The sequence below is a fragment of the Crotalus tigris genome, unplaced genomic scaffold (genome assembly GCF_016545835.1).
Source record: "Crotalus tigris isolate CLP2741 ecotype Arizona unplaced genomic scaffold, ASM1654583v1 scf7180000024506.7606697, whole genome shotgun sequence".
Lineage (NCBI taxonomy): Eukaryota > Metazoa > Chordata > Lepidosauria > Squamata > Viperidae > Crotalus > Crotalus tigris.
The window spans coordinates 4,934,937-4,961,677 of NW_024100678.1; the positions used below are offsets into that span (position 1 = coordinate 4,934,937).

General features: G+C 37.0%; 3 protein-coding genes across 9 annotated transcripts in view; 2 read left to right on the forward strand and 1 right to left on the reverse strand.

Moving 5' to 3' along the window:
- Positions 1-6,685, forward strand: part of TRAPPC8 (trafficking protein particle complex 8) — a 72,718-nt gene extending 66,033 nt beyond the window's left edge. For all 4 annotated transcript variants that reach the window (XM_039333504.1, XM_039333506.1, XM_039333505.1 and 1 more), the window contains 3 exons: positions 2,018-2,163; positions 5,129-5,218; positions 5,698-6,685. In XM_039333504.1, the coding sequence (XP_039189438.1) occupies positions 2,018-2,163; positions 5,129-5,218; positions 5,698-5,932 (471 nt within the window). In that variant the 3' untranslated portion in view covers positions 5,933-6,685. The remainder of the gene's footprint in view (positions 1-2,017; positions 2,164-5,128; positions 5,219-5,697) is intronic.
- A 248-nt stretch (positions 6,686-6,933) lies between these two features.
- Positions 6,934-10,095, reverse strand: CATSPERD (cation channel sperm associated auxiliary subunit delta). 2 transcript variants are annotated; one of them, XM_039333692.1, is made up of 2 exons: positions 9,329-10,095; positions 6,934-8,812 (listed from the first exon to the last, which is right to left on the reverse strand). In XM_039333692.1, the coding sequence occupies exons 1-2, from the start codon at positions 9,450-9,452 to the stop codon at positions 7,140-7,142; spliced, it is 1,797 nt and encodes a 598-aa protein (XP_039189626.1). In that variant the 5' UTR covers positions 9,453-10,095; the 3' UTR covers positions 6,934-7,139. The 2 variants fall into 2 exon arrangements, with proteins under 2 accessions (XP_039189626.1, XP_039189625.1); XM_039333691.1 differs by having other exon boundaries at positions 6,934-10,095.
- Positions 10,096-10,714: 619 nt separating this feature from the next.
- On the forward strand, positions 10,715-26,082 carry B4GALT6 (beta-1,4-galactosyltransferase 6). Of its 3 annotated transcripts, none has more exons than XM_039333698.1 (9): positions 10,715-13,077; positions 16,667-16,783; positions 16,999-17,112; positions 17,817-17,941; positions 19,296-19,412; positions 19,921-20,108; positions 21,375-21,497; positions 24,041-24,142; positions 24,997-26,082. In XM_039333698.1, exons 1-9 carry the CDS (start codon positions 12,963-12,965, stop codon positions 25,142-25,144), a joined length of 1,149 nt encoding a protein of 382 aa, XP_039189632.1. In that variant the 5' UTR covers positions 10,715-12,962; the 3' UTR covers positions 25,145-26,082. The 3 variants fall into 3 exon arrangements, with proteins under 3 accessions (XP_039189632.1, XP_039189633.1, XP_039189634.1); XM_039333699.1 differs by having other exon boundaries at positions 10,715-12,608; XM_039333700.1 differs by lacking the exon at positions 10,715-13,077 and adding an exon at positions 15,737-15,935.
- The last annotated feature ends 659 nt before the right edge of the window (positions 26,083-26,741 follow it).

A 26,741-nucleotide genomic window follows, 5' to 3' on the forward strand; every position in this document is an offset into this window, starting at 1 on the left:
CATTAATTTACATTAGCTTGAAGACTAAGAAGAATCTTCTTAGAACTGCATAAAAATTGGTTAGATCTACTAAACAGAACACACAGATCACTACAGATGTCCTGCTAAAAGGTTTAGCTGGCAGTAAAATAATGGTCCACATGTTAATACAGAATTGTTTATGCAACAGTGATTTGTATGGGAACATTATCAAAGGGTAACATCTTTTCTGGCTTCGTTATAAACATTTTTTTTTTAAATTGTGCAAAACAAATCTGTTGGATTTGTTTGAAAAGGTTCTGGATCTAAAATGTTTGGGCCATTTTTTTAAAATCAAACTGTTTAGCTGCAACCATATAAGATACATTTGGATAAAAAAATATAGACCATTTGAAATTTTAAAAAAAATTGTGTCAACCATTAAGGATGGAGCTGGTTCTGCTATGCATTGACAGCCAGTGCTATCTCAACATATACAAATTTTATCATTGTTAATTGCTACCATACTATAATTTATATATGTGTTACCAACCCTAGCCTTTGCACTCTTGCCTCCCCACCTTACCTCATTTAAAACCTAGATTAGAATTAATTCAGTTTATTGCAGTCAAAGACCAGTGCAGGTAATAAACAAAATTTAAGACATAATTATCATCCAATAAGTGAGACCCAGGATATAGCCTATGTTAAATTATAATGTAAACACTAAAATTATATTAAATAAGATATCTAACATTACAACAAAGTAAAAATAGCTAAATATTAATATCAGTAAAATGATAATATCTAAATTCAAATGAATTATAGTTACAAGTAATGCATTGCGGGATATTGGCTCAGAGTTTGATGGTTGTTTTGTGCTGCTGTAGAAAAGCTAGCTATGTGCGTAGTAACAAGGGGCACTTAATGTATGAGCAGCATCTGGGCATAGGCTGAATCTGGGCAATCTGGGTATCTACTAATTAGAGAAAGTATGAATCTAGTTTGGAGGGAGCAGCACAGACAGACATATTATGTAATACTGTATCTACCTCTCCAGAATCACAGGGCAAAACTCTTCAGTTCGGCATTAAGCAAAAGTTTATAAAAGCTAAATCACTTTGGACTCAAATTTATCATACCTATCTCCAATTGTAAATGTTCATTTCAGACACCTTGTGGTATTTGGAGAGCTGCTCTGATGAGTTTAGATTGTACCCTTTCTAAACTGAAACATGAAGCTAGGAGGCCAGCCAGAGTCCCATAAAGGAATTGGGCTAGAGGTTTAGCCTGAAAAAACTAAGGTAGCCAAAGTCAGGGGGAGTCTGGTATCATCTAGAATGAAAAGTTCCCTGCCAACAATACCATCAATAATAAGTACGCATTGATATTTGCAGAAATATTATATTTAATTTTGTACAATTATGCAAGCTTTATTAGGTGAATCATATCCAATAACCGGAGATATTTAAACATCTGCATATAATTGAATATCTGCCATTAATCTCCAACCTGATTAAATGAAGTCTAGTCCACAAATATTTATATATGTTTTTAGTAATATTAACTGTGGTGAATGTCTAGAAATAAGCAATATAGGGTGTAAATAGAAAGCAAATAATTTGCAGGTGATATTTTAGTAGAGTGCAAAATTTTGAATTTAAATCATTTTGAAGTTAAAGCACCTCATTTTGAGTAGAAAGCATATATTTCACGTTCGAAGCAGGTTATTTTGATCATTCTGAAAGTATTTAAGCTTAAAAGAGTGTTTGAAACTGAACTCTTTTGTGCTTGAAAGGCTTTCCAGAATAATTTGAATTTCAAGTGTTTTGCACATTATAAAGGCAATCATTTAATTATGTGAATTTTCTGAAATTATGTCATCAGGTATATAATCTTACATATTTTTGTATTTTTATCTGGTGCACTTGATTGATAAGTACAACTCACTGACTGATTTTTTTCTTTCATTTATATAGTATAATCTATTTGTCATATATAGAATTCTAAATGTTTCTTGAACCTAACTAACATTCTCTGAATACTTTTTATGTTATAGGAATCTACAGAAATAAGCCTTTCAAATCTTTTTCGCCCAGAAAGTACATCGGTATCATCCAGACTATCTGTGGAACAGTTTTCCAATCTTATTAAAACTAGTCTTCATTATCCTGAAACATTTAATCACTCCTTTAATCGGAAAAGGTTTGAATATTTCTTCTTTTTACTCTAGGCTATAACCAGCATTAACCTTCCAGCCATTTTCCTTTCTTTTTCAGAAATATGTATATGGCACTCATTATAACATTTCACTGCAAAGCATAAAATATTTATACAAGTCTAAAAGTGAGGTCTATTTTCTCCACTGAACGTGAACAAATACATTTGCTTAGGGAGTGATTTGTTTGGGGACTATTGCTAAAGAAGTACATCTGTGCTAATGAGATGGAAAGGATGAAGAAGTTTGTTTTCTGTAGGGTTCAAATTCTATTTCACATACTGCCTCTAGCTTAATTCCTTTTTGAACAACACAGAACACTTAACAAGAAAATCCACAATGAATTAATTTCTTGGGCTCTTGTGTTGAAAATAAATAATTTTTAGCTAATCTTCATGATATTCTATGAAGTTACTTTGAAATCCTAATTTTTAAGAATTCATAGCCCTAGCTGTTAGGTTCCCTATCTTTACCTTAAGAAATACTTCCCATGTACAGTTTTAGCAGTAATTGATACAAATCTTATAAATATAAGACAGAAATACTCTTGGGAGGCTTATAGTTAGTGGGTTGGATCCAAAGTTGCATCCAGTAAACTTTTTTCTCAATTAGAAATAAATGCTTGAGATTCTTCCTTGCTATTGTACTACTGTGCCTTCTGAGAAGCTGCTCAAGAGAGGCCTTCTGGGACAGAAAAATAAATTATACTAGGTACTTCAAGGAGAGTAAGCAAAAAATGCTTTCCCATCCTTTTTTCCAATAGAAAATACTTAATAAATCTCAATTCTTCTATGAATGTAAGAAGTCCTTCCCTTCACAGATAAACACACCTAAACCTAACATACACCTAAAACTAATGTAAACCTAACATATATAGTGGGGCAAAAAAGTATGTAGTCAGCCACCAATTGTGCAAGTTCTCCCACTTAAAAAGATGAGAGAGGCCTGTAATTGTCATCATAGGTAGACCTCAACTATGAGAGACAAAATGAGAAAACAAATCTAGACAATCACATTGTTTGATTTGGAAAGAATTTACCGTATATGCCGGCGTATAAGACTTCCGTAAGCACTAAACTCGGCGCCAAAGACGGGGGTCGTCTTATACGCCGGAAATACTGGTAGTTTCCGGCGTATAAGACGACGTTCTAGGAATGCGGCTCGGCGATAAAGACGGGGGTCGTCTTATACGCCGGGTCGCCTAATATGCCGGCATATACAGTATTTGCAAATTATAGTGGAAAATAAGTATGTGGTCACCTACAAACAAGCAAGATTTCTGGCTCTCACAGACCTGTAACTTCTTTTTTAAGAGGCTCCTCTGTCTTCCACTCATTACCTGTATTAATGGCACCTGTTTGAACTTGTTATCAGTATAAAAGACACCTGTCCACAACCTCAAACAGTCACACTCCAAACTCCACTATGGTGAAGACCAAAGAGCTGTCAAAGGACACCAGAAACAAAATTGTAGACCTGCACCAGGTTGGGAAGACTGAATCTGCAATAGGCAAGCAGCTTGTTGTGAAGAAATCAACTGTGGGAGCAATAATTAGAAAATGGAAGACATACAAGACCACTGATAATCTCCCTCGATCTGGGGCTCCACGCAAGATCTCACCCCGTGGGGTCAACATGATCACAAGAACGGTGAGCAAAAATCCCAGAACCACACGGGGGGATCTAGTGAATGACCTGCAGAGAGCTGGGACCAGCGTAACAAAGGCAACCATCAGTAACACACTACGCTGCCAGGGACTCAGATCCTACAGTGCCAGACGTGTCCCCCTGCTTAAGCCAATACATGTCCGGGCCCGTCTGAAGTTTGCTAGAGAGCATTTGGATGATCCAGAAGAGGATTGGGAGAATGTCCTAACGTCAGATGAAACCAAAGTAGAACTGTTTGGTAGAAACACAACTTGTCGTGTTTGGAGGAGAGAGAATGCTGAATTGCATCCAAAGAACACCATACCTACTGTGAAGCATGGGGGTGGCAACATGCTTTGGGGCTGTTTCTCTGCAAAGGGACCAAGATGACTGATCCGTGTACAGGAAAGAATGAATGGGGCCATGTATCGTGAGATTTTGAGTGCAAACCTCCTTCCATCAGCAAGGGCATTGAAGATGAAACGTGGCTGGGTCTTTCAGCATGACAATGATCCCAAACTCACCGGCCGGGCAACGAAGGAGTGGCTTCGTAAGAAGCATTTCAAGGTCCTGGAGTGGCCTAGCCAATCCCCAGATCTCAACCCCATAGAAAACCTTTGGAGGGAGTTGAAAGTCCGTGTTGCCCAGCGACAGCCCCAAAACATCACTGCTCTAGGGGAGATCTGCATGGAGGAATGAGCCAACATACCAGCAACAGTGTGTGCCAACCTTGTGAAGACTTACAGAAAACGTTTGACCTCTGTCATTGCCAACAAAGGGTATATAAGTATTGAGATGAACTTTTGATATTGACCACATACTTATTTTCCACCATAATTTGCAAATAAATTCTTTCCAAATCAAACAATGTGATTGTCTGGATTTGTTTTCTCATTTTGTCTTTCATAGTTGAGGTCTACCTATGATGACAATTACAGGCCTCTCTCATCTTTTTAAGTAGGAGAACTTGCACAATTGGTGGCTGACTACATACTTTTTTGCCCCAGTGTAAGTGTCTTGTTTAAAAGAGATGTGAAAGTTGATGTTTGATTTATATTTCAATTTGGAATTCTAATAGAAACCTGTCAAAATAAGTTTCCATTTAATCCGCAAGTAGAACATGCTGCCCTACTTTTTTTTCCAGAATGGTCCATTTCTGTTTGGCATTTGACTGCAGCTGTATACTCTGTTTAAAACTAGCATATTTTACTGTTGTTGTTTTTTAAAAGCAAGGGTGATTGTGCTCTGCAGTTGATTCAATTGCTCAGTTGATCTAGTTGCAATTGATGCAACTTTTCTTTCCAGCCTTTGTATAGTTCCAGTTACTCTTCTACTTTCAAATTGTTCTGAAGCTGATGTTGATGTGATAATTGATCTGCGACATAAAACAACAAGGTAATTTTTACAGATTATAAGCCATTTATATTTGAGAAGATTTTTTAATTAGATTCCTGGAGAAGATTCATGAAAATATTATTTCTTGTCTGATTCTAAGAAATTTAAATTTCAGAGCTTATCAAAGCATATTTCTAATTTGATTTTGGTTTAATGGTTTTACACATTTCAGACTGGTGAAGTACCAGAAGGGGCATGTTTAACTAGAACTAAGAATTATTGACTGATAACCTAAATAATTCTGCAGGATGTCAGCCTTAAGCTGTTAGACTGACCTGGGATGCTTAAAACCTTTTTTATGCAATGTTAATAGTTTTCCTAGAAGTTTCCAATTTATAGTTTTATACTAAGTACAAATATTTTACATAAAATTCTTGTTAACATCCAGAAATGTTGTGTTGAGGACAAACAACATACTGTTTTCATCAAGAGTATAAGCAGGAAGAAAATGTGACCCCTGTGTGCTTTCTCTTTTCCAGTCCAGAAACCCTTGAAATCCATGGTTCATTTACCTGGCTTGGGCAAACACAATATAAGCTTCAGCTAAAAGCCCATGAAGTATCTAACCTTCAGTTAAAGGCTTGTTTTGTTCATACTGGAGTGTATAATCTTGGAACCCCACGAATATTTGCCAAGCTTTCTCATCAAGTTACTTTATTTGAAACAAGTCAACAGAATTCAGTGCCAGCCCTGATTATTATTAACAGTATTTGACTTATGGGTTTGTTTTAAAAACAAAACAAAGTACTGTTATTTCGTTGAACTTGCAATCTTGGCATATAACCTGTTAAAAAGTTGTAGATAAATCTTCCACATAATATGATTACATGCCTATTTCTGTTTCATAATACCAGGCATCTTGGATTCTAGTTTTTCTTTTTAAAAATGTTTCATAAGTTAAATGGAAATAACCACGTAACTTTTAAGATTCCTAATAACAAAATTGGGAAGTCCTTGGATATCTTTACTGCTGAAAAAAAATGTACAGCATGTGTTAATATTTGTGGCTGTATTAGATGGCAATTTAGGAAAAAGGTTTGTTGGCTTTTTTGAGTAAGCCATAGATCGATAATTATATCATGTTGTTTCTGTGAAGTTAACTAGGATCCAATTTATTCCAGTCCAATTCTTCTGTTTTTCATTTTCAATTTGAATTCAAGTTGAATTTGAGACTTTCTTCATATACTATTAAGCAATTCTCATTGCAATTGCATATATAACCCCACTTAATATTCTACAATTTTTGACAGCAGTTTGAATATTTTCTCATTCATCTCAGTACAAAACGCACTGTTTCAAACAAAGAAATGTTTTGTCAGTTAAATTCATTCACTTTATTATGTAACTAGAGCAATTCAGTTGATCTGTTTTTTTAAAGAAAGTTAAGCTTTTCAAGAAATGTATTATATTTATAACAGATTTGCTGTAAATAAAATAAATAAAATAAAATGTGCATCATATTCATTACATTCCCCACTGCGATTTTTTTTTTTAATTCTGTGAAATGGAGGTATCAGGATGGGCAAATGTTTTGTGCACAGGTTAACCAACTTCAGTTATCAGTGTCCAACCTGAAACATAGATTCTTGTAAGATTTAAGATTTTGAGGTAAGGAAAGTAGAAACAAATAAGGCTATTTTCAGCCATTAAAAATGAAGAGGAAATCAAATTGACTTATACATTTTCAATTTTTATCTATAGTCCTAAAAAGAGATGGTTATTCATATTACCATTAATGTAATAAATATTCTTGAAAACAATTTAATGAGAGAAACCAAAGAATACATACATACATGCACATATACAGAAATAATATTAATTACAGTGTATTTTTATTTCAAACCAGGGAAAAGAAAAAATCTTAGTATAATTAAATCCACATTTATTATTCTACAGTAAGTTGTGAAATGATAGACTAAATTTATTTGATTGTTGAGTACTCCTTTAGTAATTTAAGAAAAAAATAAACTGTCAGCATTGTGCCAAATATGAGAACAAGACAATTAATTAGTGCTTTTCCAACACTGACCTCAGATTTTGGGAGGGCTCCATAAACGTACACACTGAAAATTGTGCTAAGGTCACAGTAACTATATAAGCTATCTACAACAGTAATTCTGAAGACATAAAAGCCATTGTACTGTGGAAAAAGTATTCTGTTTCTTTCATCCCTTTTTAAAACCTGGTACTTTGAATTAGCTGATGGTAAAGATTTGTTTTCTCTGGGTTCCTTGCAACTCACATAATTATATCTAGTCCATGCAATTTGTGGAGACCCTGGAAAATTTGCTAATTGTTTGGTCCAGTTCTGGGCCTCTGACAAACAATTGGCCTCTATTTCAGTCAAGAGATAATCGTAATTATGCATTCCATTTATTTCATACAGTACAAAATCTGCAGAAACGTATTCCACAAATTCATCGTTGTCCCATAATTCAAGATCTGGTAGCCATGGTTTATCATAATATAAGAAAAGAGGACATCCCCAAGTGTCATACTTATAGGACACATTAAGATCTTCCTGTTCTAAATTTTTTCTACCAAGGAACAAAGGATCGTATAGTTTCTTATCAATTGAATAAACAAAATTCTGTAGTAGTATTGGTTCAAAGAGACCTTTACTACAACCTGTTGTACTCCTTAAAATTCTGATGTGTTTCTTAGGTGGACACTCCACTGCAATAAGAGCTGTCAATGGATACATGTCAATGCAGAATATGCCTTTGTTATAGATGTCCACACTAACAGATGACAGCTTCTTTAAGAGTGATATGTTCTGTTTTTCTGACAACATACTTGCTACGTGTTGTTCTTCTAATTTAATTTGCAAGCTGTATTTAGTGTTTCCATTAAAAGTATAGCCATCCTCCACAATGTATGCCTCAAATGCTAGCACACGTGGATTGCTTAACATGACATATGGATAGGCACCAGTCCCTGGCTTTGGTACAAATGTGGCATTAAAATGAAGACGCTGGTTTGTATCAATATAATACATCCTGTTGTGGAAATCACCAGTGAGGATCTCCATTGGACAGGATTGCAGTGGTGGCTCCACAGTCATGAGCTTAGCCTGGACGTTGATGATGCATTTATGAAAATGGTAATATTTAGATACATTGCTGGGAAATGGACGGATGATGCTAAGTGTTCCAATATTTTCAAATGACATAGCTTGACAAGAAACGTGGACTGAGGAAACATTATTGTCCCCCAAATGTACCATTTTTCCAGAGACCATGTCCAGGTTTCCGTAGAAAAGCTGAGTCTCGGTGAGGACTGCAATCTCATTATCGGTGGCTGCTGCAAAGCAAATACTTTCTGGAAGAGTTTTATTAGGATAGCTGTCTGTGGGAAGGACAGTAATAATATTTGTCGTCAATCCATCATTCGAGGAGCTCATAAGTGTTTTGTTAGTCCATAGTAAGATAAAACCTTTCATACCAGGGGGGAGTGTGCTTTCAACTTTATAACCATTTAAGAATTTTCCGCTAAAGGATGTTCCTATTTCATTCTTCATGGATTCAATAGTTCCATATGTGAAGTATGCAGTCTCAGAATGACTGGCATCCTTGAGGAGCATTCCAATATGTGCTGAGGAAGCAAAAACATAGATACCAAGTAGAATGCCATCCCTCAAAGGTCTACTTTTTAAAGATTCAAATATGCTGGCCCCATTTTTTGAATAAAATATCTCACTTTTGCTAACCAAATTGCCTGGGTTATACGCCAGAACAAGTTCATTGATTTTGTCACAGGCAGGATCATTTAGAGCAAAGCAACAATTGTAGCTAGCAAGTTCAGTAACCAGATGAGTAATCCCTTTTGAATGCAGCCATTTCTTCGATGTGGCATAGAAGTAGACAAAGACGGCACCATTCACCACTGCCACGATTGTATCTTGCACAAAGACAGCAGCACTAACAATGGCAGGTGGCCTTGTAAAACCATTGGGGATGGTTAGAGGGAGAATGCTGCTTTCAAACATATCAAGGCTGATGAATAACCTTTCTCCAAGGTAAAGAGCTGGGGAAATACCACGGAAAAAGTTATTTCTACATGGGTGATGCAATATATAAGGATGATTGTGGCTGAAATTAAGCAGCATACCTGATGATGACATAACCAGATGGTGAGACCAAACTGAAGAAATCAATTGCTCGTAGCTGCATGGCCAGGAGTCAACTGCCATAATGGGGGATAGCCAAAACTTCACTAACAGGGGCAATAACATGGTGTGGCTCCTTTACTTTAACTGATATAATGCCTAAGAGCATAAATATCCCTTCCGTTGTTTCTCTTGAAGTTGTTTGTAATGGTCGTTGAGGGAGATGGTTCTAGAAGGCAGTTGGCAGATTAAGACTCTGAGGGAGAAGAGTACAGATCTACTGTGTCATAAAGCATACCCAGGAGCTACTGGTAACAGACCATATTTATTACTAAAGAAAAACTGATGGATAACATCAGTTGAGATCTTCCTGTTCTAAATATTTTATGTCAAGGAACATTGGCTTATGGATTCTTATCAACTGAATACATCAAATTATTTTTTACCTTCACATCCATAGAATTCTGATAGATGACTTAGAGAGTCAGTGGGTGCATATTTATCTGTCTTATTTGATCTCTATCTATCTATCTATCTATCTATCTATCTATCTATCTATCTATCTATCTATCTAAACTATCATCTACCTGAATAACGACCTATCACCCTCACAGAGTGATTCAGTCAGAATATACTTTGATTGTAGGTGTGATAGCAAAGAACATGCCTTTATAAATATTATCTAGGAATTCAGGATAAATAAGAGAATTGCAGCTTAGTTTTCAAAGATTGTTTACTATTTCCATTAAAAGTGTAGCCATCCTCTAGTCCAGTGATGGCAAACCTTTTAGAGGCCGAGTGCCCAAAAACCACCTCCCCACTCCAGTCCCCACTCCACCCTGCCCACTTGGCCACCCACCACCTCCACTGCCTGCCACAGATCACCCAAGCAGCTCAGCAGCCCCATGGTGACCATGCCCTCCGCCCATGCCCCACAGCATCATCTGTGTGCAACGGGGCGCAAGGGCAGAGTCTTGTCCCCACTGCCTGGCTACCATGTACTTGGCTGCGCTGCTTCGTGTGGGCCGCACCCAGGGGTGACTCTCCTCGGGGGGGGCTGCTGGTGAGGAGAGGGCTGTGGGAGGAGGCAGGGCTGAGGAGACAATGTGTGTGCCCACAGAGAGGGCTCCGAGTGCTGCTTCTGGCACCTATGCCATAGGTTCGCCACCACTGCTCTAGTCTATAACCTATTCCAGCTTGGACATATACAGTATGTAATGAATAGGATGTTGCTGCATAATATATTTAATATATAATATATATTTTTCTCTAAATAATACCAATAAGGATCTCTCCTAGACTTGAGTTACAACAGAGGCTGAAAATTCATAAATATTCCATTTATATTGCTGGTGCATTCCCCCCCCCCCCCAAAAAAAACACTGCAGAAATATTGGACATGATTCAATCCTTGAGTTAACCTGACTGTCCAGGTTTTACCCGAAAAAATACTTTTGAGATGGTCAGATGGGAATATTTCCATGACTCCCAGAAATCTGAAATCTGCCCATTTCAAGGCCATCTCTTATACTGCTTCCATGGTCTTGAGTTCCATTGGAAAGACTTGATTCAAGATCTAATCAAGCAGCAGGGCACTTCTTAAGTAATGCACTCAAATTGCATCAATTCTTCTATTTTCTCAATTGTCTTGGCTTCTGCATATTTGCTACAGATAACGTGTTCTTTTCACATTGTGGGGAAATCTGATAGGAATACAAGTTCCACCAAAATATCTGAAATTTTTAAGTACTTTTTGGTGTCAAGTCTTAAGCTAGATCTCATCAAAAGCGTTCATTTTTTACCAAGGCAATAAGAAGGCAAGGGAAAAGGAGAAGTTAGAGTTGTCATCCTCCCTCCTTCCATATTAACCGCTAGGTGAGTTAAAGTATTAGTGGGTTAGTATTCACCTGGGAATCAACTTCATTCCTCTTCTTTGTATCAAACAAGCAAGTTTTCTCATTCAGCCTATCCAATCCTGTGGAGTTCTTAAACAAATTGATTTGGCTTTCTTCAGATTGAATGTGGCAAATCCTTTCTTTTCCCCTTGGCAAAAGCACAAAATGAAGACATCTTCTGATTAGCTGTGGCCTCATAAGTTGAAGCTCCAATTTTCCTATGGCTTCAGGTTGCTTTTGGATCATCTCCTTTTCCTAGATCCTTGAAGACTTCCACTAGTTTCCCTTTAGCCTGCTTGCCTCTCTTGTCTTCTCTCATCTCTGTCTCTCCTCATTTGTCCAATTATGTTTTCTCTTAGCCCGTTCTTTTCTTCCACTTCATGCCTACTCCTTATACCTCTCCAAACTATTGTCTTTTTTGTGCACAGCTCATTATGTTCCTATCCATCCTTCTACACGTCACCAATTATTGCATCCCTATAAGGATTCCGTATCACCTGAATCTCCATCAGTTGGGGAATCAATGCTTACATTATATATGCAACTATCTCCAAGAGATGAGGTGGAAGAGTGAGAGAGAGCCGGCTCTGCTTTTCATCTGTCGCTGGGAGAAGAAATAGACTACAGCCTTCCCCACCATCCTGTACAACATCTATTTCCCCTCTGCTAATCACAGCCGATTCTTAGAAGGCTGTATATACCGGTAACAAGACTAAAGCTTCTTTCTCACCAGGTTTCCTAGTGCTGGCAATATTTAGTAGTAGCGATTATTTTAAGGTATCGAGATATCTCAATTCCTCCCCTTCCTTTGTGTGACGGAGGCCACCAAGAGTTTCTTTCCGCCAGCTGCCCCCTCGGACCGATTATGTAGCCCGGCGGGCTTGGCCGGTTCGCGCGGGGTCGGCAGCCGGGCCGCAAGGAAGAGGCGCGCGCTCCGGCTCGTTCCCCGCAGTTCTGCAGTCCCTCGCCGCGTAGGGAATCCGGGGCGCGCACGCCCACGGTCGTCGCAGTCCAGGCGCCTGCCCGGCCGCTCCTTCCGAAGCGAAGCGGGGAGGGCGAGGTGGGGTTCGGGGAGAGAGAGAGAGAGAGAGAGAGAGAGCGCAGGAGCCACCGCCGCCGATCGCCTCTCAGCCGACAGGAGGACCGGGGTGGGCAGGGCGGCCATGCGGACCGGGGAAGCCACGAGATTTCCGCGGGTCCAGCGGACGCGGGAAGCGAGGAAGAGGAGGAGGAGGAACTGCCACACCTGAACTAGCAACGCCGGGAGCCGCTCTCCACTTTGGCTGTGGGGAGCCCCGCGGTCCCCGATTGACTGAACGGGGGCCGAGCGAGACGGGGCCCTTTCGCTGCCGGTGCTCCACCGGGAGCCACCGACCACCCGGCCGTGGTAGGGTCTGCTAGTTCCTATCACTTGCGTCACGAAGCGTCCCCCCGACCTTTTCGCTCCGCGATCGCCGCTCACCCTCCTTGGCTTTAAAGCCTCGCCGAGAGCCCCCCAGCCCAGCCCCAGCCCCACCCGCGGGGCTCCGCTCCGCTCCTCTCCACACGCCCCCTCCCCAGAAGAGCCTCCCCACCCTGGGATGCCATGAGTCATCTCTGCTGCTGCTGCTTCCCCGCTGCCGCCGGCGGTCTGGAAGCTGCTTCTCCGGCATCCGTTCGGACCCTATTCGGCGGACAGCGCTTTCCCCGGGCAGCGTAGCGGGCCTCGGGGAGCGGTCCCTCCTGCCCTGGAAGGAGGAGGATGCCTCTCTTCAGGACGGCGCTGCGAGTCTCCAACCGCTCTATTCTGGTCTTCATCTTCTTCTTCTCCTTTTCTTCCTCTTGCCTTTACTTCATCTATGTGGCTCCTGGCATGGGTAAGGCCAGTTCTCTCTCTCGCCCTCCTCCAAGGTCGGTGGGTGGGATTACAGGAGGCGCCGCCCTAGAGCTGCCTCCCCCAACGGGAGACGGTGGGGGCAGATTCTGCCTTGTGGGCTGGGAGACCCGGTCATGGGCCACCAGCTCCGCTCCGGAGATGGTTGAACGCTACGATTTCAACCCCGATCTCAGTTAGTGTTAATAAGCGTCGCCTTGGAGGTGATGGGAGGTGACATGAGTTTGAGGCGGCTGTTTCCCCGCATGTATATATCTATGCCCTGGTTAGATGAATTTATCTGAGTCCACCTGTAAGTTCCCACGTGCCGCAATTTAATGTGACAATGCCAAAATAAGAAATAATTTCTCTTGGCTGCTTCTAGAGACCTATCCTGTATAGGCAGAATATGGGAGGCTTCTGGGGATTGCATTTTTGAAAGACCTGGATATTCTTGTGTCCTACTGGGAAAACAATGCACTTTTTCTACAAATGATCCTATGTTGCTTCAGGGGCTTAAATCAATATTCCAGATGTAAATTGTTGCTCTTGACAAAATCACATACACCTCCTTGGTGGTAAAGCTGGAATGTGTGAGATGACTGGAAGTTATTGGACTTTAGGTTTGTTGGACAAATTGTAACTGAGGGTGTGGCTCACCCTCAGAATCAATTATATCACATAAATTTTCTATAATAATTCTTTGAACAGTTTCTTCTATCAAAACATCATGTCTACCTCTTATTTTATATTGTTTTGAAGGGGGAGGTTAAATATGCTTATTATTCTTTGGTAGGACTCTTTGTCTCTTGTGGGCTGCTTGTTGACTGCTTATTGAAAAATAGAAAAATGTTTCTTTTTGGTAACATTTTTCAATGCCACACTGAATACAAAGCTTGCATACTGCTTACAATATGCAGGTGCATCTTAGCTGCTTTTGAAGAGATTTATTTCAAGAAAAAAACTAATCAATATCATTTACATAGTGAGTGCCTTTCAGTGTTTGCTGCCTAAAAGCAATTCATATATCATTTTATAGCACATATAACAGTACTTTACTCATGAATTTGATAACATTAATTTAAAATCAGTGGCACTTAAAGTTCTTCAACTCAACATTATTTTAGAAAATATCTGGTCCTTCCTTCCTTCCTCCCTCCCTCCCCCTTTTCTTTCTTTTTTTCTTTCTTTCTTTCTTTCTTTCTTTCTTTCTTTCTTTCTTTCTTTCTTTCTTTCTTTCTTTCTTTCTTTCTTTCTTTCTTTCTTTCTTTCTTTCTTTCTTTCTTTCTTTCTTTCTGCAGTGATATTTCTAGGGAAAAGCAATCTTTCCCTAAAGGAAGTCCAAATACATAAGGCCCCTACTATAAACACCTTGTACTTGATTAAATAGTTTTTATATACTACAAGCCTGTTCCCAGGCTTGAGGCAGATTAATTGATGGTGAATGGCCCTTCAGATCAGATGATCTGAAATCATATCTGATTTTAAAAGCCAAAACTAGCACATTGAATGAAGATGCAGCAAGTGTATCTAGCCATTATCTGTTCAAAAAGTTTTATCTCTTCAAAATTCAACTCTCAGCATAGCTCTGTCATGAGCTATCAAAATGATTTGAATATTTACTCAGCGTCTCTTTAACCACAACTGGAGTGTCTACCATGACATAACAGCAAAATTTGTTTCATTCCTTCCAGTAGTTATATTTTCCATTTACCCTCTACAAGACACATACCCAGTGCTTTTTTGTAAAAAAAAAAAAAAAAAAAAAAGGGTGTTGGAACTCACACACGTTATACAACCCGCCTTGCCTACCCTATAAGGTTTACCTTAGTAGTTGAAAAAAACCCCTTCAATTTTTAGTGTATCTAAAAGACTAGGATGTTTTTCAAGGTAAGTTAATATTATTAATGTTATCATGCACTGTGTAGCTTTAATTACAGGAAGGCATTTTATTAATCTTTTGGGACATTTACCACTGGCATACCCATTTAGTTTAATGAATGGAAATGTCAGCTTTCTATGTGGAATGAAATTGGCCCAATAAAACAAAATTTGGTTGCATGTAAAAGATTGAATTATTTTTAAGAAGTTATCAAACAAAGTGGAAAAATTTACATTTGGAGTTTAATATGGATATTGACTTGAAACAAATTAAAGTTGAAACTTTGTCAGTGAGCAGATTACTTTTAATTTACCTTTAAGTTAAACCCAATTTAATAAATAGATCTGATTAAACCTCATACTGTAGGTCTACCTTTACATCTGACCAATGCATAATTAATATATATTAATAATAATAATAATACCTCCAAATCACAAGACATTGGCTTTATTCTTATTCTTCCCCTCTGCAGTTTGAATATAAAGTATAAAACACTAAAAAGAGATAGTTGTACACATTCCAGCCTTTGAACTACACAATGCAACACAATGGAGCTTCAGAGAAACAGATTGGGAATGAAACTTCATAGAAGTCCAGAAATGAAAATTCTTTTTAAATTTCTTACTTCCACTAGTGATATCAGCTTTGGCTGAATTTGAAATATATCCAACTACATCATATAATAACATTCTCTGATGTAAAGATTTCATATAATGACATTCTCTGATGTAGAGATGTGGAATTTTTAATATATGTTAGCATTTCATTATGTTTTGCATTTTTATATAGTTAGATTAATAACATTGAATTATTTTCTGGGAAGATAAAAGATAAAGGTGTCCCTGCAGATTTTACTCCGCTAGTGATTGCCGACTGTAGGGATGGTGCTCATCTTTGTTTCAAGATCATTGAGCCAGGGCTGTCCAAAGACATGTGGCTAGCATGACGTCATGGAGCACTGTTACCTTCCCACCTATCTGGTAAGATAGGACATAGATAAAAATTTATATAATGCACATTAATTTTAAATCATTGTAACTAGTAACAAACATAACTGAAACATTAGTTATGTTTCTTCACATGCATTCTACAGAGAAAGTTAATATGACCATCAAGTATGACTCTTATTTCCAAGTTTTAGAAACAATATAACTTTAAAAGTTGACACGTAATATGTAACCAGTATTTTTCTAATTACAACCGTAGTTCTGTTATTTCCTAGAAAGAATTTAATGTTGGGTGGAATCATTTTAATAAGTCGTCGCACCCTGTGGGCTTGATACTTTCCAATGTTACAAATGATAACATGGAATGGGATTTTGTAAAAGTGCATTTAGTAATGTGAAGTTTTGTTGCATTTGCAGATTGATTATGTGCTGAATGATCAGTGCTATTAGCATCAATCACTTGTGAAATTGGAGACAAGAATAGAAGTTAGACCTATGACTAATTAATTATTCCTTTTGTTCAAGTAGATATGCTCTATGTCTAGTACAGCTTTCAAAGAGGGCAGAAAGCTATTCAAGATAATTGCATTTCATATTCCGGTTCCACATGTTTATTTTTGCCAATTTAAATTATCTATAATTCATTTATTTTAGTTGTCTATAATAGTTATCCTAAAATTATTCATTCTGCCTGATTTAGAATATTATCTGTCCATCTTTAAATTTTAAGTTGAAGTTAATTTTGATTTTTTTTTCCTTTACAGCAAATACATATTTATTTATGGTACAAGCACGAGGTATAATGCTGAAAGAAAATGTGAAAACAATAGGACATATGATTAGACTGTATACTAATAAAAATGCAACAATAAATGGCACAGGTAGGAATACTATACAATACTTTGAAGGTTAATGTAATTATGAAAATTATTTTTAGTAACATTCTGGGCTAATTATGAGTCAAAGCTCAACAAATTATTTAAGATATTTAAGGTGGACATATATAAAATGATAAAACTATATAAAATGATTTGGGAAGACAACCTTATAAACATTACAGAAATAATTAATGGAAAATATTTTTATTTCTGTTAAGATTATCCGGAAAGCAACAGTACAAGTGATAGTATTGCCCAAACAGCGACGTATCTTCCAGAAAACTTCACTTATTCTCCTTCTCAATCTTGTCCAGAAAAATTGCCCTCCATGAGTAAGTTTATTTTCACCTTAACAGAAAACTATTAATTTAACATATCACAAATTGTTTTGAAACACATTTTCAATAAAGATTTTAACAGCATTACAATTTTTTTAATGTACAGTATAACTATAATTTCCCTAGGAAAAGAAAAATATTTTTTAAAATAATTTGTAAACATTTTACAAAAATAATTTTAGAATTTCAGAATTGATTTTGGCGCACTTTTTAATTTCCATTTTTAATGTAGCATTTCAGTCAATTGAGGATTCAGTTTAGTATATAATATGTAACATTTTATATTATCCCATAATGATCTTAGCATGATTTTGTTAATGCCCAATTGCATGTTCAGTAGATGTGGTTCTTAGATTATAATTAGTTTTCAAGTTACTAAAGTTCAGCTCTTTGGGCCAGTTTGAACCAGTCCTTATCAGAATTTCACATTCCTGCTTCTTTACTTCAAAGAACTAGAAACATTAACCAAAGGCACCCCTAGCTGCTGAAAACATTACTCAAAGGGCTCCCTCTCCTGTTCCCATCACCTCAGTTTCAAGCAGAAATTCTCCTTTTCTTAATTATATTATGTGGTAGCATTTGAAAATCTGTATCAGATTTGTGTATTACTGGCTGTTATATGTAATATGTCATTTACACATCTTAACTTTAAATGTGGGGAAAATCTTAATCAAAATTTACATCTCGCCATCACTTAGGAGGCTTTATTGAAGCAAATATGAGTGAAATTAGTTTGGAAGAAATTCAACAGATGTTTTCTAAGGATTTAGATATTGAACCAGGTGGTCACTGGAAGCCAAAAGACTGTAAACCACGTTGGAAGGTAAAGTGCAATTGAATTTCTAGTAATCCAGAGTCTGTGATTTTCTTAAAGTTAGAATCTGGTTGTTTTTGCAATATCAGAACCTATTTCATATATACCTGACACGCTGAAGTATAATTTATCTTTATTTTTCATTGAATCAAGAAGCTCATAATAAATTGCTGTTTGAAAAGCATGCTAGAATAAAGACAGAATAATACCTTGTTATCTTTTGCCCACCTGGCCGTCTCTGTAAGCATCTTGGTATTCAATTTAGGTATAGTCCAAATCATTAGCCATGGATAGGCCTCAGACCATAAAAAGAATGTGATAAGGACAACCAGATTTAGATATTTGCACATTTGCACAGGATGGAGGTGAGGAGTGATGAAAATCACTACCATCCTCCTCTTCCGTTCTGTACTTCAGGCATGTTTGTTCCAGCTTCTCTTCTTGGAGGTGTGCTGGAGAAAAAGGAACGAGAGTTCAACTTCCTTTGCCCATTTGCTTACTAAAATGAACATACTGTAGATCAGGGGTAGTCAACCTTGGCTCTTTTATGACTTGTGGACTTCAACTCCCAGAATTCCTGAGCCAGCCTGCGTGTAGATGGTAGTCTTTGGAAGATACATTTCTAAGCTGCTACTATTGAAAAGGCTGTTCCCTATATTCTCAGGGATTTAATCTGGCAAATGATGGAATATGGCAATGGTTCTCAACCTGTGGCCTGCGGACATTTGGGGGGTGCTACAGTCGGTCCATGAAAGCTGGAAGAAATGTTATCATTTAAATCTTGAGTTAAGTATTGGGGTTCTGTGGCCATGGTCCATGGCCACAAAGGGTATTTAAAGGAGGTCCGTGTGAAGAAGAGGCTGAGAACCAATGGAATAGGGCATAACTTTATCTCAGGTATACCAGAATCACATATTAAAATCAAGCATTACCTAAGGTATGGTGATTGCAAACTGTTTATTTTATTTTTATTTATTTTATTTATCACATTTAGGTGCCACCCATCTCACTCTGAGTTACTAAAACAATAAACTAAAGCATTATTCAGAAGGAAGCTGAATATGTCAATATGAAGACAAAAAATGTAGTTCTTACATTGTTTGTTGTCATAAAAACTTAGCAGTAATAGATTAAAACAGATTTTTCTTAAGAGATCTTTAAAATTTGAGATTAATTTTCTTTAGACAGTGCACATATTTAGATTAATTTGTAGAAAAGTAATTAAAATTAATTTTCTGTGATCATGCTTGTTGCATAACCATAATCATACACACCAGTAAATAGTTTTCCTAAGATTTATGTTTAACTTCTGCAATTCAGTCTGCTAGCATAGCTTTCAGATGTTTTTTTTCTATTTTTAAAGGTTGCAATACTCATCCCTTTTCGCAATCGTCATGAACACCTTCCTATATTTTTTAGACATTTAATACCAGTGTTGCAGAAGCAAAGGCTAGAATTTGCTTTCTATGTTGTTGAACAGGTGAGTTTACGTATTTATTTATATCAGAATAAATTTAGATATTATTTTATTACACATGTTTGGATTAATATATTCAACAATAAATAATGTGCATCTGCCAGTGTTGTTGAGCAACATTTTTGCTGTGTTTGGGCATATTTCCTTAACACAGAACTTCTATAACTTGAATTCCAGATCAACAACAGAAAATCTTTGGAATATTAAAATATATGTCAACTTAATTGGAATCTTCCACATCTTCTCTAGTGTGACTCCAGTATTTTTAAAATATTGTTTCTATTGTTCTCCTATTAGTGGGAATTGAGAATGTAATTAAGGACTGGATGTATACCGATAATATACTTAAATTAAAATGGGCACATTAAAATTAATGACATGAGCTATCATAGCCCAGATTCATTGATTTCAGTGGTTATATAGCATTATGCAATTGTATTCCAGTTGTTAATCTGCATATCCTCATTAACTTTCTTTAACAGTTTATTCTTCTATTTTGCCCTCTGTTAAGGTAGGAACACAGCCTTTTAACCGAGCAATGCTGTTTAATATTGGCTTCAAAGAAGCTATGAAGGACGGTGACTGGGACTGTGTAATCTTTCATGATGTGGATCATTTACCAGAAAATGATAGAAATTATTATGGATGTGGTGAAATGCCACGTCACTTTGCTGCAAAATTGGATAAGTATATGTACATGTACGTAACATGTAGAACAGTGATTCTCAACCTTTCTAATGCCGTGACCCCATAATACAGTTCCCCATGTTGTGGTGACCCCCAAGTGGGTGTGGCCACCAATAAGAGGGAGTAGGACAGCTAGGGAAAAGGGAAAAAAATGGCGGACAGCATGGTTTGGCGACCCCCGTGAAATGGTCATTCGACCCCAAATGGGGTCCCGACCCACAGGTTGAGAACCACTGATGTAGAACTTCTAACCGCCTGTATTTGTGCAATTAGTCAAAATAAGCAGTACAGTTAGACCTCGCTTTACAACAATTGAGCTCAAAATTTGTGTTGCTAAGAGAGACAGTTGTTAAGTGAGTTTTGCCACATTTTATGACCTTTCTTGCCACAACTCTTAAGTGACTCATTGCAGCTGTTAAGTTAGTAACACGGTTGTTAAGTGAATCTGGCTTTCCCCATTGATTTTGCTTGTCAGAAGGTCACAAAAGGTGATCACATGACCCTGCAACGGTCAGAAATATGGGTCAGTTGCCAAGCATCTGAATTTTGATCACATGACCATAAGGATGCTGTAGCCATTGTAAGTGTGAAAAAAGGTCATAAGTCACTTTTTTCAGTGTTGTTATAACTTTGAAAGATCACTAAAAGAACTGTAAGTTGAGGACTACCAGTATTGGAAAATATTTTCAGTTGATCCTTACATTCCCTGAATATATTTATTGATATTACCAAATATTCCACAGACAAGTTCATGAAGACAAAATGTTATTTAAAAATGCATCTGAGCTTATAATGTTAAATTTCTCCTTTTTCTAGAATTTACAAAGAAAAAGTTGTGTTTTTTAGAAAAAGGACAGTGTTAAAATATTACGAAGTATGTTAAAAATCCTTTTTCATTTCCCACCAATGTCATTTTATTTTTACTTTACCATTTGAAAAGTAGAGTATTAATACACTATTCAGTTGTTTTGTAGTTACAGCTATAAATAATATTACCTTATCTAATATATTATCCATTTACAAAATTCTAAATCTATTTAAATATATTTACTTAGTAATTTAAATTATTTATATATAAGATGTGAAAACTCTTGCCAGGAAAAAGAATTATAAAAATATACTAAACCCACGTTTGGTGGTAAATTCTTGTCTCTGTCCTGTCTCTCAAATCCCAACATGAATATTTCCATGAGGGCAGCAGGAACTGAACTTGACTCAAAGAACGCTTCCCTTTTATCTTTGCAAGCCCTAAATGTAAATGCTTCCTCTTATTTTCAGACTTCCATACAACGAATTTTTTGGTGGTGTAAGTGGACTAACAGTAAAACAATTCAAAAAAATCAATGGATTTCCAAATGCTTTCTGGGGATGGGGAGGAGAAGATGACGATCTTTGGAACAGGTAATTGTATTGTATTAACTTTATTAGGTCATTGGCCAGAATATCTAAGTTCTTTTTGTTGCTGGCATGAAATATACATGAAATGTAGAGATTTATTGGATCCAGTCATAAAAGGACCCACTCCCCACCATGGATAAGTCAGCAGTCATTTACAGAATTGACTGTGAGGACTGCCCCAGGAACTATGTTGGGGAGACCGCCAAGAGAGTAAGAACTAGGGTCCATGAACATAAACTAGTGGTGAAGAGGGGCGAAAAATACTCGCAGATTGCGGCACATATGACTGAATCAGGCCACCGATTTGATTTTGAAAACGTACGTGTCTTGGCTAGTGACAATACGAAAGGGGGCCACTTGCTTAAGGAGGCATGGCTATCCAATAAGGACTCAATTAATCGGCATATCGATCTTTGCCCAGCCCACTTAACGCTGAGAGCTTGGAGCATGGGCAATTCCCCACCCCATTGGAGACATCCTAAAGAAACACTGAATATACCAATGGAGAGCATTGTGGAGATGAATTCCCCCTTTCACCATCCACAGCCCGGGAGTACTCAAACGGAATGTAGACAACGATCGGGACTTCCCCCCACCCCCAGAATGGTTAGACATCTCCGAGCATCCGAAGGAGCGTCGGGAGATACAGGAGCACTAACGTGTGGACTGGGGGATTGCACGCACCCCTCAGGATACCCGGAGGGGAGAGCGTCGCCTGATAAGAGACCCACATTTAAAACACCCTTGGCGGGGGCGTTGAATTGCCTGCCATATTTGGGAGAGGAAAGGGTAGCTTCTCCAGCTCTACCACCTGTAACAACTTGATCGCTCCGTTCAGCAGCACCAACTCAAATGTGCCAACGGGGTGTGTGGAACGAACCCGATAAAGATGTACATGGGAGGAACACCGAGAGTGGAGGGGAGAGAGCAATGAAGACTGACACTCCTGATTACTGTATAGAGAACACCCAGGGTGAGTTGATTAACACTAGGATGGAACGCACCAAGATCGGAGATAAAGAAAGGAGACGCCTGGGGGCAACAACTACCAGATCGTACTCTAAAAGGGGAGGAACAACCTCATTAGCATGTTTGGGGAATAAGACCCGCCCACCCCACCTTGTAATGCTGATCTATCCGTATCAACAGACAGCACGGAAGAGCTCTCAAAGCGACACCATGCAAACAAGGAGCAAGGAGGAAACAAGGGGTGTGGCAGTAATTAACTCGAATAACATCTGTGGAGACCATGACTGGGGAAAATACAAAGAAAACAAGAGACAGTGCGTTGCAACGGGGCAATCAGAATGGAGTGGGGAAAGGGGAGAAGGGAGGGGCACAACTAAATGAAGTAGGGGTAGCAATAAAGCAAAAAAGGAGAGGGAGGATGTTCCATCAAACCCCGAATTTGGCAAAGAGAAAACACCCAATGACAGCTACACAAGCAAAAAATGCAAGAAAGCAATCATTGCCAATAAGAAACCGGCAACCGAGAAACAGCCTATTGCATCAGGCCCAATGACAAGATCTAGGAGCCGAGTGCAGACTCTGGCCAATCTATAAAGAGGACTCTCCCACTGACCGGCATTTTGAGCCCTGATGATGTCAGCAGTTGCTGACGAAAGCTAGGCGTTTTATTAATTTTTATGGTGATTTTATTGGTATTGTATTAAATTTTACTAAATTTTACTAAAATTTTTAAACATTCCCTGGTGCTCACGTTTATTTGCTTGGTTTTAAATATTGATATACCCAGGGATCATATTTTTAGTGTAATTGTTAACATATATATATATAAAACCCTTCACCATCAACTTCATTATTCTAGAAGTAGAAATATTGAGGGGACACACTGTATGATATAGGCTTGCTCTTTCATTGCCCAATTTTGGTTTAATTTTCATACTTTTTAAAGTGGTTTTTGTATAAGCAACATGGCTTAGATGTGAATATGATACTGAATTATATACCAAAATATGGATTTTCTCGTTATATGAAGAAATATGGTTTATTGAGCATGAGTCATAACAAAAAAGGTAACAAAAATATTATGATAAATACTTGCTCTCCATATGTACTAGCTCTACTGGCTTTTTGTTGTTGTTTTAGGCATAATTGAAAGATTATGTCTAACAAGACAGGAAATGTATACAGTTGGGATTTCTAAATCATGGAGCAGTCAGAATCATTCTGAAGTGCTGATTAACTGTTTCTGTTTAGAAATGCTTTGGAAGATTTTATTCTGAATTTTTTTCTTTGCAGTCCCTCAGTGGTTCTGGCACATTTTTAGATCCAAACTTCCTTTTGCTTCTCCTCAAACACCAAATCTAATTCAGTTCTATTCTTGGTTTGTTGTTTTGGTATCATTCATTTGGTATCATTTCTTCTTCTTTTAGTAGCTAAAACTATTTTAAAAAGCCTTTCTGCTCCGCTATGAAATCAGCTATGGCAACCTCCCTCTCCCACCAAACATAACACACATAAAGTTGCCTCTGATGTCTGTTACTGAGTTTATTTCTTACACATGTTGATTATTTCACTTGCAGGGTCCACTCTGTAGGATTTAATGTGACAAGGCCAGAAGGAGAACTTGGGAAGTATAAGTCAATTCCTCATCACCACAGAGGAGAAGTTCAGTTTTTAGGACGGTGAGAATAAAAATGTTGAAATACGTTTTTATTTTTGCTGTAATATCGTGCTTTTGATAGTTAAACATATGCAACATTTTAGCATTCAGAATATTTCTTAACAATTCCACTGTGGAATATTTATTATTATTATTCCTAGTTTATAAATGATGAATTCTCTCTGTCTTGAATACTGTATTTAGTGTGATGGTTCAGAAAAGTTTGGAATAAATACTTTTAAAAGAAATTAGCTAATACAAGCAGTACATAGGTTTCTGCAGAAGGTAAAGGGGAGGTAAATGATGAAATTTGTGACATGATGTTCTGACAGAAACTCTTGCTACTTATCTATTTGTGTCATTATGTTACATGCAAGTATATATGGGACAGCACATTTAATATCATTCCAATAAATTTTGCTGCAGGTAACATATTGAACTTGTATGCAGCCTTTTCTAACATGATGCCTTTCAATTCTGCTTGAGTTTAGTATCTATCCATCTGGATAGGTATTATTTCTCCTTACCTAACAATCTGTCCAGTATATTTATTGCAAAATAAATGTTTTTGCTGAATACTTTGCAAAAAATCTACCTAGTCTGTTTTTTATAGAATGCTTGTTGGACTTTTTCCTGTGTTCAGTTTGAGTTCAAAAGTATTTATTTATTTTTAACATTTATTAGCTGTCCATCTTAGCACAGGGTAACTCTGGGATGTTTACAATATTAAAAAAGATAAAATTATATAAAACCTATAGATGATTTAAATAAGATACTATAAAGAACTCATTTCATTCTGAAGCTGAAAATATTTTGTTCTGTAAAATGGCAATGACTTTCTACATTTTATCAATGTTCTGAATATTTTTCCCACAGATACAAACTATTAAGATATTCCCGAGAACGTCAGTTTATTGATGGTTTAAATAATCTAGTATATATGCCATCTATATTTGCCAGTAAACTGTATACTAATATCACTATAAACCTGATGCCAGAACTAGCTCCTGTTCAAGATTACTGATGGAATAGCAGAATAAACTACTGGATCTACACTTTGTAACACTGGAAAAATACTAAATCAGGTATTTCAAATGACTGCACAATCATGTCTCAATTAGAGAATGCTTCACATTAAGAAACCAATAAGTACTCAAGTCTTGTTAGCTTTTCTGTAGATAATAAATACAGGTATAGCATGCTTAGAAATCAGGAAAATTCCTTTCTCTAAGAATGCGTGCATTCAATGAATTATAATTATTTTTTTAATGTTTTCCATATCATGTAAATATCTGTTAAAAAATATTAGGCTTTTGACCATGGCAGCATTCTGCATGTTTTAGAAGTATTTGTGTTTAGTATTTCTAGAATTTAGGCATGAAATGTAAGCAATTAAATCTACATAAAGATTTTGAATGATTTAGAGGCTGATTTATAAATATTGACTATCTGTTATAATAAACTTTTATGTTTATTTTGAGCTACAGCCTTTCCATGTAACACATATGCCTGTGATTTTGCCACTAAACCTATGATAAATATTTTTTCAATCTTTATTCTACCTATTACCAGGGCAGTTCCCTGAATATGCTTGGAAGAATATTATTTATGCATATTCCATTCATGGAAACCCATCTATGATGTTGCATGTCATTATGGTTCTTAATGTGCCAATAGTGTTAATGTCAGATTTATATTTTAGTCTATTTTCATATTGTTCTTTTGTGGATTTTTGTAATAAACACCATTCCATCCAAAGTCAAAAGACCAATAAATTAGAAGATGAATGAATTTTAATGAGAAAAAGTGATGGGATAAAGTGGAATGTTCAGAATAATTGTCATTGGTCAAGTTTTTTCTCATTGAAAGTCATTGGATTGGAGTCAGCCTGAGGAGAAATGTGTTGAAATTTATCTTAAACCAACTGCCATCCATATTAAAAGTTTTCCATTCTTTTGTAAACAATGCAAGCTAAGATTCTTTTGTTTATGACTTCTACATTGGGTGAACTTGCTCGCTATTTTACAATGTTGTTTTGTTCTTGTTTTTTTGTGCCCAGTACACAAAACTGAGGTATGTCTCATTCTAGTTTTTATTGGATTGGACGATGATTGACATATAACATCCTTTTTTGAGTAATCTTCTTTGAATACTTGAGCTATTATCTTTACAGAGTGAATCACTCTGTTCTAATATAGGCATTTCAATGTTGAATGTAGTTATGAACCAAGATTAAACATTTGAGAACCAAAGAATTACTGTACTTCTGTTTCCTTTCAGAATGGAAAAATGCATTGCTCAACATCTCAAAAAGAGTAAAATGGATACAAATGTAATTTGAATTTACATTATGGATTAGTTTTTCTGTAGATGTCTTGCAGTTGTTTGGGATAAAAATTAATTTGTTTTCTCCTTACAGCATGAGCATAAGAAATGATTATAGGCTGCTCATTAAATATAAAAAGTGATATCTATCATTCCAAATAATTTGTAATTTGAAGATATTAATATGGAACAAAGTGGCAGATAAATACATAATTTTGACCAAATTACATGAATCAAGCATGTAAAAAAAATCCTTAACCTTTAAATGTAGATACCATGTTCTTTACACTTTTTCT

Bases quoted from the DNA above. Each gene is read 5' to 3' on its own strand.
- CATSPERD (XM_039333691.1), bottom strand. From the start codon at position 9,452: ATGTTATTGCCCCTGTTAGTGAAGTTTTGGCTATCCCCCATTATGGCA.
- B4GALT6 (XM_039333698.1), top strand. From the start codon at position 12,963: ATGCCTCTCTTCAGGACGGCGCTGCGAGTCTCCAACCGCTCTATTCTG. The intron at 13,078-16,666 runs GTAAGGCCAGTT...TTTCCTTTACAG, and splicing joins CTATGTGGCTCCTGGCATGG to CAAATACATATTTATTTATG. The intron at 17,113-17,816 runs GTAAGTTTATTT...GCCATCACTTAG, and splicing joins AGAAAAATTGCCCTCCATGA to GAGGCTTTATTGAAGCAAAT.